We start from the raw sequence: 14790 nt of genomic DNA, 5'->3' as shown, positions 1-14790 counted from the left end.
TGAATGTCTCCTTGTCCCTTCATCACATGAATGTCTTCTTGTCCTTTCATCACATGAATATCTCCTTGTCCCTTCATCACATGAATGTCTTCTTGTCCCTTCATCACATGAATGTCTTCTTGTCCCTTCATCACGTGAATGTCTCCTTGTCCCTTCATCATGTGAATATCTCCTTGTCCCTTCATCACATGAATGTCTCCTTGTCCCTTCATCACGTGAATATCTCCTTGTCCCTTCATCACATGAATGTCTCCTTGTCCTTTCATCAGGTGAATGTCTCCTTGTCCCTTCATCACATGAATATCTCCTTGTCCCTTCATCACATGAATGTCTCCTTGTCCCTTCATCACATGAATGTCTTCTTGTCCCTTCATCACATGAATGTCTCCTTGTCCCTTCATCAGGTGAATGTCTCCCTGTCTTTCATCACATGAATGTCTTCTTGTCCCTTCATCACATGAATGTCTCCTTGTCCTTTCATCAGGTGAATGTCTCCTTGTCCCTTCATCACATGAATGTCTTCTTGTCCCTTCATCACATGAATATCTCCTTGTCCTTTCATCACATGAATGTCTCCTTGTCCCTTCATCACATGAATGTCTTCTTGTCCCTTCATCACATGAATGTCTTCTTGTCCCTTCATCACGTGAATATCTCCTTGTCCTTTCATCTAGTGAATGGACACATGTTCCAGGGCTACTTCTTGCCCCTTCATCACGTGATATTCTTCTTGTTCCTTCATCACACGAATGTCTTCTTGTTCCTTCATCAGGTGAATGTCTTCTTGACCCTTCATCACGTGAATGTCTTCTTGTCCCTTCATCACATGAATGTCTTCTTGTCCCTTCATCACATGAATGTCTTCTTGCCCCTTCATCACGTGAATGTCTTCTTGTTCCTTCATCAGATGAATGTCTCCTTGTCCCTTCATCACATGAATGTCTTCTTGTCCCTTCATCACATGAATGTCTTCTTGCTCCTTCATCACATGAATGTCTTCTTGTTCCTTCATCACATGAATGTCTCCTTGTTCCTTCATCAGGTGAATGTCTTCTTGCCCTTTCATCAGGTGAATGTCTTCTTGTTCCTTCATCACATAAATGTCTTCTTGACCCTTCATCAGGTAAATGTCTCCTTGTCCCTTCATCAGGTGAATGTCTCCTTGTCCTTTCATCTAGTGAATGTCTCCTTGTCCCTTCATCAGGTGAATGTCTTCTTGTTCCTTCATCACATGAATGTCTCCTTGTCCCTTCATCAGGTGAATGTCTTCTTGTTCCTTCATCACGTGAATGTCTTCTTGCCCTTTCATCACGTGAATGTCTCCTTGTTCCTTCATCAGGTGAATGTCTTCTTGTTCCTTCATCAGGTGAATGTCTTCTTGTTCCTTCATCAGGTGAATGTCTTCTTGTTCCTTCATCAGGTGAATGTCTTCTTGTTCCTTCATCAGATGAATGTCTTCTTGCCCTTTCATCAGGTGAATGTCTTCTTGACCCTTCATCAGGTAAATGTCTCCTTGTCCCTTCATCAGGTGAATGTCTCCTTGTCCCTTCATCACGTGAATGTCTTCTTGTTCCTTCATCACATGAATGTCTTCTTGCCCTTTCATCACGTGAATGTCTCCTTGTTCCTTCATCAGGTGAATGTCTTCTTGTTCCTTCATCACGTGAATGTCTTCTTGTTCCTTCATCACGTGAATGTCTTCTTGTTCCTTCATCAGGTGAATGTCTTCTTGTTCCTTCATCAGATGAATGTCTTCTTGCCCTTTCATCAGGTGAATGTCTTCTTGACCCTTCATCAGGTAAATGTCTCCTTGTCCCTTCATCAGGTGAATGTCTCCTTGTCCCTTCATCAGGTGAATGTCTTCTTGTCCCTTCATCAGGTGAATGTCTTCTTGTCCCTTCATCAGGTGAATGTCTTCTTGTCCCTTCATCACGTGAATGTCTCCTTGTCCCTTCATCAGGTGAATGTCTCCTTGTCCCTTCATCACATGAATGTCTTCTTGTCCCTTCATCACATGAATGTCTTCTTGCCCTTTCATCACGTGAATGTCTCCTTGTTCCTTCATCAGGTGAATGTCTCCTTGTCCCTTCATCACGTGAATGTCTTCTTGTTCCTTCATCACGTGAATGTCTTCTTGCCCTTTCATCACGTGAATGTCTCCTTGTTCCTTCATCAGGTGAATGTCTTCTTGTTCCTTCATCAGGTGAATGTCTTCTTGTTCCTTCATCAGGTGAATGTCTTCTTGTCCCTTCATCAGGTGAATGTCTTCTTGTTCCTTCATCAGATGAATGTCTTCTTGCCCTTTCATCAGGTGAATGTCTTTTTGTCCCTTCATCAGGTGAATGTCTTCTTGCCCTTTCATCAGGTGAATGTCTTTTTGTCCCTTCATCAGGTGAATGTCTTCTTGCCCTTTCATCAGGTGAATGTCTTCTTGTTTCTTGATCAGGTGAATGTCATCTTGCCCCTTCATCAGGTGAATGTGATGAAGGAACAAGAAGACATTCGCCTGATGAAGGGGCAAGAAGTAGCCCTCAGACTTTGTGTATGTACACTAAAACTCAATGAAAACACATTATCAACTTTACCTCAAAGTCTGAAAAGTCCATTGAGAAAGAGATACAAACCAAACAACAACATTGTTGTGTTTTATTATCTCATGCCTGAATACACTGAACAGCTTAATTTTACCAAATCAAATCAAATATGCATTTCCAAAGTGGCTCAATAGATCATTAAGTAGTTTGTCATCCATACTACTCCTTGTCATGATAGGAAGGGATAGAAACAGACAGTGGAAGTTAAGATGTATCCAAGAAAAATATTTTTACCAATATTTTTTGGTAAATGCCAACATGTGTAAATATATAACATTAATGTGTAAAGACTCTGTACTCTACACAAACCACCTGGGTTAGATTAGGTCTTCACCAACCCATGCTTGCCATAAGAAGTGCCTATGTTTGTCATAAGAGGCAACTAACAGGATTTGGTGGTCAGGCTTGCTGACTTGGTAGATGTATGTCATCGTATCCCAATGGTGTGGAACAGTGCTCATGATATTAATAATTGGATTGTCTTGTCCACACATGATTATCTACAGACTACTGGGTATGTAGCTGGAATATTGCTTTGGCTTTTAACAACAAACAAACAAACAAACGCTATGCAACTTATCTGTGTTTGTCCATCACGCAATGTTAAACAGAAAAAAATGTATCACTGTATTTGACGTAATAAGCGCCCTGCTCTAATATGTTCCCGGGGTGATATTTGCTTATATATTGGCTAGTGAACAATCTCATTTAGCACCCCTTCCAATTGATCAGTGTACACAAGACTTATTTATTCGCATATAATACGCACTCGTGTGCTACATGCACCCTTAATTATGGGCAATTACATTCTGGAAAAATATATCTGTCGTACATAAACATTTCAGGCTGTCAGCATAAACCATGAAATATATCTTTCAACTCTTGTTTTTTTCACCAAAGAATATATTCTAATAAGAGCCCCCTATTACTAATTTTGAGTGCGCCCTGGGAACTTATTACGTTGAATACGGAATACATGTATAATCATATCGTTAACCACCACCATTGTAGTGAATGAGTGAGTGTTAGTACAGCTTAAATGAGTCCATGTCTACTACCTGGTTACCCAACCCCCTATTACCTAACTCTAAACAGGTACCTGCTGCAGGCCTCAAGAGTTGGGTACAAAATGTCCGATTGGGAATTGTTTTACAGGAGCCCTGGCAATAAATGATCCAATCATGCATACACTAAAGTCAGAATCAATTGTTGAAAGTTTATCTGAATGAGAATGTGGTTTTGTGGGAGGTGAGTGTGAAATTATTTTTAAAAGGATGCAAATGACAAGTTTTCACTATTCGATTCATATGAACATTTTGCCAGTTTTTTTTAAAATCATTTTTAGCATGATGAACTAAAAATTGAAAAGAAGTGATCCTTAAATTCAGGAACACTGGTACCTTAAAAACATCAGAAATAATTATAAAAATGAGTTCACTGGAGGATGGGTATTTGAAAGTGGCAAGTAATCGCATCTGACAAGATTGTCAATAAGTTGTCAATCAAACCCACAAGAGACACCTTACTCAGGTCCCACCAATCTGGGGCACGCAAACAACTGTGCAGCTAAACAACTAGGTGACCTGTCTCTGGAACACTTGTTTCAGAATCGATGATTCAGGTGGATTGCATTGCATCATTCAAAACAAGGAATAACCAAACATTTAGGCCATATTTTGCATGAGAACAATTAGTTCCAGTTGAAGTAGTTTTTTTTAATCCTTTTATTCATTTGAGTTAGTATGGTTTTATGTCGCTTTGAGTGAGTGAGTGAGTGAGTACTGTTTTACGCCGCTTTTAGCAATATTCCAGCAATGTCACGGCGGGGGACACCAGAAATGGGCTTCACACATTGTACCTATGTCGGGAATCAAACTTGGGTCTTTGGCGTGACAAGCGAACGCTTTAACCACTAGGTTACCCGATTGCCCCTTATGTTGCTTTAGCAATATTCCAGCAATATCATGGCAGTGGCACCAGAAACACATTGTACCCATGACGGGAATCAAACCTGGGACAATGGTGTGATGGTTAAACACTTCGCCCACTTCTCTTTTATAGGAAGGAATATAAAGAGAAATAGGGTTCTGCAATTCTCTGGGCAGAGTTACATCCCTTGGGTTTGCCAAATACTTATGATCATGGGTTTGAATCCTGGTTTGCCCAGGTCATGTTTCTTGGTTTGTCTGTACCATAAAACAAGCATAAAACCAAACCCCCTCACTCACTCATTCTGATAAGTCACTAGCAGATGGAATCACAAAAGATAAGTTTGTTTTTCAAGTTTGTTCCCCATCCCTCCATTTTAATTTCAGTTGTTTACTTGTATTGAACCAGAACAGCTACCCCATTGACCTTATTTGTCTGAATGCCATTGTGAATAAGTTCGATGGAGTAGCCTTTTCGGTTGCAATATGTCTTCAGCAACCCATGCTTGCCGTAAAAAGGTCACTATGCGTCACAAGAGGCGACTAACGGGATCGGGTGGTCAGGCTCGCTGACATGGTTGATGGATGTCATTGTATCCCATTTGCGTAGATCGATGCTCATGATATCATTCACTAGATTGTCTAGTCCAGACTCAGTTATTTACAGACCGCTGTCATATGGCTGGAATATTGCTGAGTGTGGCAGTAAACAAGAAACAAACAAACAAATGAATGCCTTTGTTATCATGTGTGAATTTGAAAAAAACAGTAATGGCTCCCTTTGGCTCCCTTTGAGTCAGTTCTCAATAAGGTTTACTGTCATTTGTAGTAACTAACTCAGGCATGTGAATCCTCTTCTGCTTTTCCCACTTCCACATCGAATCAGATTTTACTGGAATAGTCTATGTTATGAATTATAACCATTAGTACATAAATGTGAAAACTATTAGCTATGTATCAGTTCACAATCAGTAAAGTCAGTCTCACTGTCTCAGTTCCATTGGCACAAATTACAACCCAAAACACTGCAAAATTCAATTAGACATGTTATCTACATAAATATTTGATAAAAATATGTTCACCCTTATTGTGTATTTATACATTTCTAGTTCATGAATGCCATTAATATTTAACAGCATCAATGGTATAAGGCCGTCAGTGCAGCCGTACTTAGATACAGCAAGTGTTATTTTACGATGCAGTCGAAGATGAAAATGACTTTAGCGTGTCCATATTGTACAGAAGCAGAAAACTTCTCATATCCAGGTACATTCATATGTATCCATTCAGATCAAAATATAATCAGCTGCTATCAATGCATGTTTCACAATACTGAAAGGGTCTTGCTCCATATTTAAAGAAATCTGCCTGTATAAGGATTGTTTGGATGTAATGGGGTGTTGTATATCGGTGATGTTTCCGCCTCACAGCCTTTTCTGTATTAATTGGGCTCTTGACCATAAACACCATGAGTTTTTCATGTCCCTGTATCTGGTATTATTACAGACTACGTATGAAAACAGAAGAAATACCACTGACTACTTCTATGACCATATTTAAGAAATTGTAAACAGATTGTTACCAAAATAGTTACCAAAAAGAAAATATCTTGTTTGTCATGATGACAAAAACGTAACTTAGTTGTTTTGACACCACAATTCTTTTGTCTTCCACTGGTAAAGTGTTTTTTTTAAAACCTCTTTTCTCTCTCCCAAATCTCACTCACAAACTCACTCAGTCACTCACTCACTTTTGATTGAATTATCTTTTTATGTGCCTATTATTAAAATAGAATTTGTGAAGTCAGTTCTTGACCAGAGATCCATTATGTATCCAATGTCTCCTATCTGAGAGGGACATGACCCGTTGTCTGATGCTGGTGTGTCTGTTATGTGCAGGTTCCACACTATGGAGAATGCCTACACCACCTACAACCTGCTGCAGCTGTCCAAGGCCTACCCCAGCTTCAACACCCTGTATGATGGCTACTCCATCAGGATCTCAGCCAAGAACCAGGTGAGCAGGAACTTGGGATGGAGGGTGGTCCCTAGCCCCTTGATATTGTCAGTGGCCCAAAGTTTCCATGCTGATTGTGCAGGTACAAAACACTCGAGGCTTTGATGTCAGTGAGAGTGCATTTAAGATTTTATGTGAGCTTCTATTATTGTATTGGGGTCTCTTTTATTGTGTTGGGTATCTTTCATTGTGTTGAACTTTGATTGTTGTGTTGAACTTTATTATTGTGTTGAGCTTTGATTATTGTGTTGAGCTTTGATTATTGTGTTGAATTTTATTATTGTGTTGAACTTTATTATTGTGTTGAGCTTTGATTATTGTGTTGAACTTTATTATTGTGTTGAGCTTTGATTATTGTGTTGAACTTTATTATTGTGTTGAACTTTATTATTGTGTTGAGGTTTATTATTGTGTTGAGTTTTATTATTGTGTTGAGCTTTGATTATTGTGTTGAGCTTTATTATTGTGTTGAACTTCTAGTCTTGTCTTCAGGTTATGAAGAAAACATTCTTGTATTTGTTCTGAAATTGAATGAAAAATAAATATTATATCCATGAGTGATAAATGTGAGAAACAGTTCTTGTTGCGAGGCCTGCTTCATGTGTGTCTTTTATTTCAGACAATCCTTATATTCAATTCACAAACATCCACATCCACTGTATCCATGGGCAACATCCCTGCACTGAATGGCTACATCCATATAGTTGACAAGGTAGTGTGACATATTTCAAAGCAGCTGTCCTCCTATGTTTGTGTTATTTTTGTTCAACATGTTTGACACTGCAAATTTGTATACGTTGAAAATACACAGACAACCTAAAGCAACTTAACACCCTGTTGTCTTGTTGATAAGCCCTGATCTGTTTGACCTACTTCAGGTGCTCGAACCCTTCCGCCCGGAATCGGACCAGCCAGACCTGGATGAGTTCTTCTCCCAGAAGTCAGACTACTCCCTGTTTTACCAGTACCTCAGTGTAAGACTCTTCTTTGTATGTGACATTGTCTCATCAAGAACCCCTGCAATTTTAATCACAAAACAGGCAGGGGTGTTTACTGTGTGAGGTTAGATTGTATCTTTGTCAATTAAAAACCTCAGATCCTTAAATATTCTCCTATTCATACTTTGGAACAAGAAGACTCCAACTGATAGTGACAAATTCAGACTCAGCAAGGTAACAGTAATGACAATAGGGCCAACTTGCGCAAAGTGATCTTTGCGCTACGACTATCGTAAGCCTATGTTTAAGTATGGGAGTTACGATTATCTTAACGCTAAGATCGCTTTGTGCAACTGGGTCCAGGTGTTGCAAATGTAAATGTCTTGCTCTTCTGGAAGCACTGGACATGACTGAAAGGTCAAGGTCAAGGTCATGTGTGTCCTTGAATGTAGAACTTTAAACTAAGTACCTTTGTACATGTTGATGATGTTTCTTTTTCTATTATTTGCAGAAATTTGGCCTTGTGTCTGAGCTGGAGGACATGGATCAGTACACTCTCCTGGCACCCACCAACACAGCTCTGCTGCAGAAGAAGGGCACAGTGGTAGGTCTACTGGGCACATGCACTGCACACCAAGGTGTAGATGTGATCCCCAAGACTGGATTCAGAAGGCTGGCGCTGTCATGTACCTGTCGATCTGGGAATGTAAATTTAGCGCTTCAGTATTCCATGCTTGTCTCCCTAGGCATCCTCAAGTAGAATTGGGGATTGTATGCCCATAATGGCTACTGAAGATGGTATTTGGGGATTGTGTGCCCAATATGGCTGCTGAAGATGGTATTTGGGGATTGTGTGTCCAATATAGCTACAGAAGATGGTATTTGGGGATTGTGTGTCCAATATAGCTACAGAAGACGGTATTTAGGGATTGTGTGTCCAATATGACTGCCGAAGATGGCATTTGGGGATTGTGTGCCCAATATGGCTACAGAAGATGGTATTTGGGGAATGTGTGTCCAATATGGCTACTGAAGATGGTATTTGGGGAATGTGTGGATAGTTAGACTTGTTGAAATAAACCAATGCCCACACTGTCAGAACATTGATTAGTCTGTGTTTTTAATACACCAATGTGTCATTGAAAACACAACAAAACCTGATTGTTATCATTGTCTCACATTTCCTTTCAGACGACTAATTTCCTCAAATACTACATGATCCCCAAGATGATTCTCACACCAGCTGTCATCAATGGGCAAAGGGAGGAAACACTTCTTGGCAAGGACTTCCCGCTGCAATTTACTGTCAAGAATCAACAGGTGTGTGGCACAACACTTTCATCAGCAATTTTAGGGATCATTCCCTTGTACCATGTTGATTCAGAACACGGGTGGCCTAGTCGTCTAATGTCCCGTAATTTGCTATGCAGAGTTGCGTCCCTTGTGGATGCCAGAAACCTGTGACCATGGGTTTGAATCCCAGTTCGCCCTGATTGTATTTCTACCTTTTGTGGATTCCAGGGTTTGATAGATCTTCTATACACTATGTTCATCATAAGAACCATTTGATGTCACTATGTATGACTGAATGGTGACAATGCAGATCCAGGTTAGAATTGGTTCAGCATCCCATGCTTGTCTAAAGAGTCAACTAATGGGATCAGGTGGACAGGCTGGCTGACTTAGTTGATGACATGGCATCGTATCCCATTTCCGTACAACGATGCTCATGATGTCAAGGACTGGATTGTCTGGTCCAGACTCGATTATTTACTGACCGCCATCATGTAGCTGGAATATTGCTGAGTGTGTCACTATTAAAGCAATAAACAAATGGATTGTACATCTTTGTATCCTGATAGCCTCATACCGTGAATCTGGAAAGTTTTGTGAAAACTGTGAGTGACACACACTCACAATAGTTTCATGACACAGTTGTTTTTTGCAGACCAACAACAAACAAAAAACGGAAGGAGACATATTTCCTTTAGTCCCTTCTCTACATTGTCAAACCAACAAGTGCATGATTATATATATAATCGCTCACATCCTGTTTCCTAATTACAGGGGCCACGGGTGGCCCAGTTGTCTAAAGCCCCGAAATTCTCTGTGCAGAGTTGTGTCCTTGGGCATGATTGTGGGTTCGAATCCCGGTTCACCCCGATTATGTTTCTATGTTTGTCAGCACCATACCCGTGCTCGTGGGTTTCACCGAAGTGGTAAACGTCTGAGACCTGCATCACTTCAGGCTTTTCCTCCCACATTAAGCTGATATGCCGTGATATAACTGGAATACTGTTCAAAGCGGTGTTAAACCCAACTCACTCACTCACTCCTAATTACACATGGTCACTCAGTGTCACTAGCCCAATCAGGAAAATGCCACATCTGGTCAGATTGCCTACTGATACATGAAACTGAAAAATCCAGACATACACCTGCTGAATAAAACTACTGTTAGATAAACATGCCACTCCAACCGTCCTTCCGAACTACAACAAAACATGCAGCTATAGTAAAAAAATTCACAGACTGACACTGAGTCAACATTTCATCACGCCACTTCCTACTCATAAAAATAACAATATTATTAGAAACTCTTAAAAATTGCATCATTGTCATCATGTCAACCACTGGCCTGGTCCAGCCTCCATCACATGCAGGTTTCTTTGCAGAGTTTCTTCCCTTTGGGGTGCCAGGCACCTATTAAAGTGGGTTAGAATCCCAGACTCGTCTTGAATATGTTTCTATGTTTGTCACAACCATACCCATGCTCATTGATTTCAAAAGAATTGTAAACATCTGAGATCTTCAGGCTCTCCTCCCACCTCAAGATGGCATGTAGTGCTATCGCTGAAATACTGTTCAAACTGGTGTTAAAACTAACTCACTCACTCACTCACTCACTCACTATACAGATACGCCTCAAGTCTGTGTATAAATGGCCACCTGGAGAGCAGGTTGTCAGTGATTTAGTGCCTGGCCGTGTCAAAAGAGTCCAAAAGTACCAAAAGATGGTACTTGTTGTTACCCTGTCTGGCGCTCTGCATTATGGGGATAAAACAAGGACTGGTCAGCTCGGAGTCTGTACTGAGTCCATCTCTCCTCACCTGTGTATAAATGACTTCCAGGTGTATGTGAATGGGCTCCTGATTGTGAAGGATGACCTGCTGACCAGCGGGGGCGTGATACAAGGCATCGCCCAGCTGCTACACCCCCAACTGAGTCGCTGCGATGACAAGGAGGTGAACACCACACGGGTACGTACTCAAACTACTGTAACAGCAGACTGCTTGTGGCAGTCATCTTCTTTTCTCCAGTATGCTGTTGTTTGTGGTCCCGCTCATATAAAGAATCTAGTTGTCTGAGTGAACAGTGGCCATCCAAATTTGTTTGCCAGCTTGTACGAACATCACAACGATATAGCGTTTGATATGCTGTCACCTGCTTGTCACCTGCTGTACATGCTGTAGGGTGGAGATTGTCACCTGTAGGGTGGAGATTGTCACCTGTAGGGGTGGAGATTGTCACCTGTAAGGGTGGAGATTGTCACCTGTAAGGGTGGAGATTGTCACCTGTAGGGTGGAGATTGTCACCTGTAGGGTGGAGATTGTCACCTGTAAGGGTGGAGATTGTCACCTGTAGGGTGGAGATTGTCACCTGTAAGGGTAGAGATTGTCACCTGTAGGGTGGAGATTGTCACCTGTAGGGGTGGAGATTGTCACCTGTAGGGTGGAGATTGTCACCTGTAGGGTGGAGATTGTCACCTGTAAGGGTGGAGATTGTCACCTGTAAGGGTGGAGATTGTCACCTGTAGGGTGGAGATTGTCACCTGTAGGGTGGAGATTGTCACCTGTAGGGGTGGAGATTGTCACCTGTAAGGGTGGAGATTGTCACCTGTAGGGGTGGAGATTGTCACCTGTAGGATGGAGATTGTCACCTGTAGGATGGAGATTGTCACCTGTAGGGTGGAGATTGTCACCTGTAGGGGTGGAGATTGTCACCTGTAGGGTGGAGATTGTTACCTGAAAGGGTGGAGATTGTCACCTGTAGGGGTGGAGACTGTCACCTGTAGGGGTGGAGATTGTCACCTGTAGGGGTGGAGATTGTCACCTGTAGGGTGGAGATTGTCACCTGTAGGGGTGGAGATTGTCACCTGAAAGGGTGGAGATTGTCACCTGTAGGGGTGGAGACTGTCACCTGTAGGGGTGGAGATTGTCACCTGTTTGGTGGAGATTGTCACCTGTAGGGTGGAGATTGTCACCTGTAGGGGTGGAGATTGTCACCTGCAGGGTGGAGATTGTCACCTGTAAGGGTGGAGATTGTCACCTGTAAGGGTGGAGATTGTCACCTGTAAGGGTGGAGATTGTCACCTGTAAGGGTGGAGATTGTCACCTGTAGGGGTGGAGATTGTCACCTGTAGGGGTGGGGATCATCAAGTATCAGTTTACTAGTGTCAGTGTGTTCTGTCTTCAGGGTCCCTGTACATCGTGTAGGGTGGAGATTGTCATCTGTAGGGGTGGAGATTGTCACCTGTAAGGGTGGAAATTGTCACCTGTAGGGGTGGAGATTGTCACCTGTAGGGGTGGGGATCATCAAGTATCAGTGTACTAGTGTCAGTGTGTTCTGTCTTCAGGGTCCCTGTACATCCTGTAGGGTGGAGATTGTCACCTGTAGGGGTGGGGCTCGTCAAGTATCAGTGTACTAGTGTCAGTGTGATCTGTCTTCAGGGTCCCTGTACATCCTGTAGGGTGGAGATTGTCACCTGTAGGGGTGGGGCTCGTCAAGTATCAGTGTACTAGTGTCAGTGTGATCTGTCTTCAGGGTCCCTGTACATCCTGTAGGGTGGAGATTGTCACCTGTAGGGGTGGGGCTCGTCAAGTATCAGTGTACTAGTGTCAGTGTGATCTGTCTTCAGGGTCCCTGTACATCCTGTAGGGTGGAGATTGTCACCTGTAGGGTGGAGATTGTCACCTGTAGGGGTGGGGCTCGACAAGTATTAGTGTACAAGTGTCAGTGTGTTCTGTCTTCAGGGTCCCAGTACATCCTGTAGGGTGGGATTGTCACCTGAAGGGGTTGGGCTCGTCAAGTATCAGTGAACTAGTGTCAGTGTTCTGTCTTCAGGGTCCCTGTACATCCTGTAGGGCGGCTAACATCACCTGCCCCCAGGGCTACACCCCGGTGGAGGGGGCGGGGCTCGTCAAGTTCCAGTGCACCTACAGTGTGGGTGGGTCTGCTGGTCAGACCTACAACTACCTCGGCTGCAATGGCATGTGTCAGTCAGTGAAAGTGGTAAGTACATGTGCACTGGTATTCAGTTACAGAGTTTGGGTGAAAAACTGTGCTTTTAAGACATTTTACTGATAATTCATGTAAAATCTTCCTTTTGAAATGGTATTCAAAGCAGCATCAATCTCAACTCACTCACTCACTGTTTGCAGACACCTGCTTGCTGCTCAGGATACTTTGGAAGCAATTGTGCAGGTGAGGTTTTTCGTTCTTATCTAGATCAGATTTATTGAACAGCCTGCCTAGACTAGCATTTAGCCCAGGAAATAAATTTTAAAATATATATGTCTACAAAACAAAATATCAAATCCAAAAGGAGCTCAGAACAATGCTTAATTTCAGGGCTGAGCCAATCTAGACTTACCAAATCATTCTAGACTTGAGTTGGGTTTATTTTTGGATTTATTCTCTAGGAGACAGACTGCCCATTTCAAACAATTCTGTAAAGATCCGGGAAGGATAAGGTATTGCTCTATTACTGTGTATTAGGTGGCAACAATGTCTGCCGTCTTCATGGCTTGCATCACTTGGTGTCCCCTTGCTTGAGCCTCGCATAGAAGGAATAGTGAAATCGTGAAAGCTTTTGTAGTGGACATTACATAATGTAGTAAGTAGTTCCTCAAAACACACGGCGCCACAATTCGCTGTGCAGAGTTGCGTCCCTTGAACATGCCTGAAACCTATGATTGTGGGTTCGAATCCCGGTTTGCCCCGATTATGTTTCTAGGTTTGTCAGCACCATGCCTGTGCTCGGGTTTCACCGAAGTGGTAAACGTCTGAGACCTGCATCACTTCGGGCTTTCCTCCCACATTAAGCTGACACGCCATGATATAACTGGAATATTGTTCAAAGCGGCGTTAAACCCAACTCACTCACTAAATAAGGAGGGGTCTGTGACCTATGTGTAAGTAGACACACGTGAGGAACATGCCGTGGTCAAGTACTTGCAGAAAATGGGGCGCACCGCCAAAAGCCATCCATGAATATACTGTATACAACACAAGGTACATCAAGAGTATAGCACCAGAGAAGGTGGACGTGGGCAGCAGAGTTTAGGCAGAGCCTTGAAGATGACACCCGTCCTGGAAGGCCTACACCAGAAATGATTCAGAGAATCCTCGATATGGTGATGACTGATTGCAAATAACTGTGCATCATGTTGCTTGATAGTAAATTCCATTATCACAGAAACTGATGAAGTAAGTATCAGCTCTCGGGTTCCAAAGCTTCTGACATCTGATTGAAAATGCAACAGGCATGACATAGCTCTTGATAATCTAGCTCTGTTTGAAGCTGATCCAGAAAGGTTCTTGCAGTGATTTCTGTATGGATCAAGCCTGGATTTACCTCTTCCAGTCCAAAACAATCAAACCAGTGGAAGCATTTGACATCACCTCCAAAGAAGGCAATGACTGTCCCGTCAGCTTGAAAAGTTAAGACCTTCCTGTTCTGGGATGCTGAGGCTGTCGTCATGATGGACTATCTTCCGAAATGTGTGACTTTGAGCACCTTCAGCACCCCCCTTGTTCTCCTGCTCTGTCTCCAGACACTGACACTGCTCAGACATTCATCTGTTCCCACACATGATGAAAGCTCTTGTCAGAACACACTTCGGCTCGAACAATGATGTCACAGCAGCTGTGAAGAACCTTTTGGACAAACAAGAGAAGGATGTTTAAGAAACTCGAATAAAATTGTTGGTAAAAGTGTATTTATGTGTATGGGGATTATGTTGAAACATAAATCTTTCTAACTAACCGTATTTGTCGTAATGAGCACCCAGGGCGCTCCCCAAATTAGATATAGGGGGCTGTTATTAGGATATAATTTTGGTGAAAAAAAAGTTGAAAGATCATAAATTTCTAGATTTATGTACCTGAAATGATACAAAAGAAAGTCTGTGCGTATTATACACGGCAGATCTATTTTTCTTGAATTTAAATGCCCATAATTAAGCGTGCATATAACACACGAGTGCATATTATACACAAAGAAATAAGTCTTGTGTACATTGATCAATCGGA

At 42.2% G+C, this 14790-nt stretch overlaps 1 protein-coding gene across 2 annotated transcripts in view; it reads left to right on the top strand.

Moving 5' to 3' along the window:
• LOC139444995 (stabilin-2-like) overlaps window positions 1–14790 on the top strand; it is a 207475-nt gene that overhangs the window by 178688 nt on the left and 13997 nt on the right. For both annotated transcript variants that reach the window (XM_071226035.1, XM_071226034.1), the window contains exons 26-33: window positions 6421–6538; window positions 7158–7250; window positions 7417–7512; window positions 7988–8080; window positions 8668–8796; window positions 10608–10736; window positions 12601–12768; window positions 12918–12960. In XM_071226035.1, coding sequence (XP_071082136.1) covers window positions 6421–6538; window positions 7158–7250; window positions 7417–7512; window positions 7988–8080; window positions 8668–8796; window positions 10608–10736; window positions 12601–12768; window positions 12918–12960 — 869 coding nt within the window. The remainder of the gene's footprint in view (window positions 1–6420; window positions 6539–7157; window positions 7251–7416; window positions 7513–7987; window positions 8081–8667; window positions 8797–10607; window positions 10737–12600; window positions 12769–12917; window positions 12961–14790) is intronic.

The sequence above is a fragment of the Haliotis cracherodii genome, unplaced genomic scaffold, assembly GCF_022045235.1.
Source record: "Haliotis cracherodii isolate W230 unplaced genomic scaffold, xgHalCrac1.p SCAF_6, whole genome shotgun sequence".
NCBI lineage: Eukaryota > Metazoa > Mollusca > Gastropoda > Lepetellida > Haliotidae > Haliotis > Haliotis cracherodii.
The sequence above is the reverse complement of the archived record's forward strand: the minus strand, read 5'-3'. Positions and strand labels throughout refer to the sequence as shown.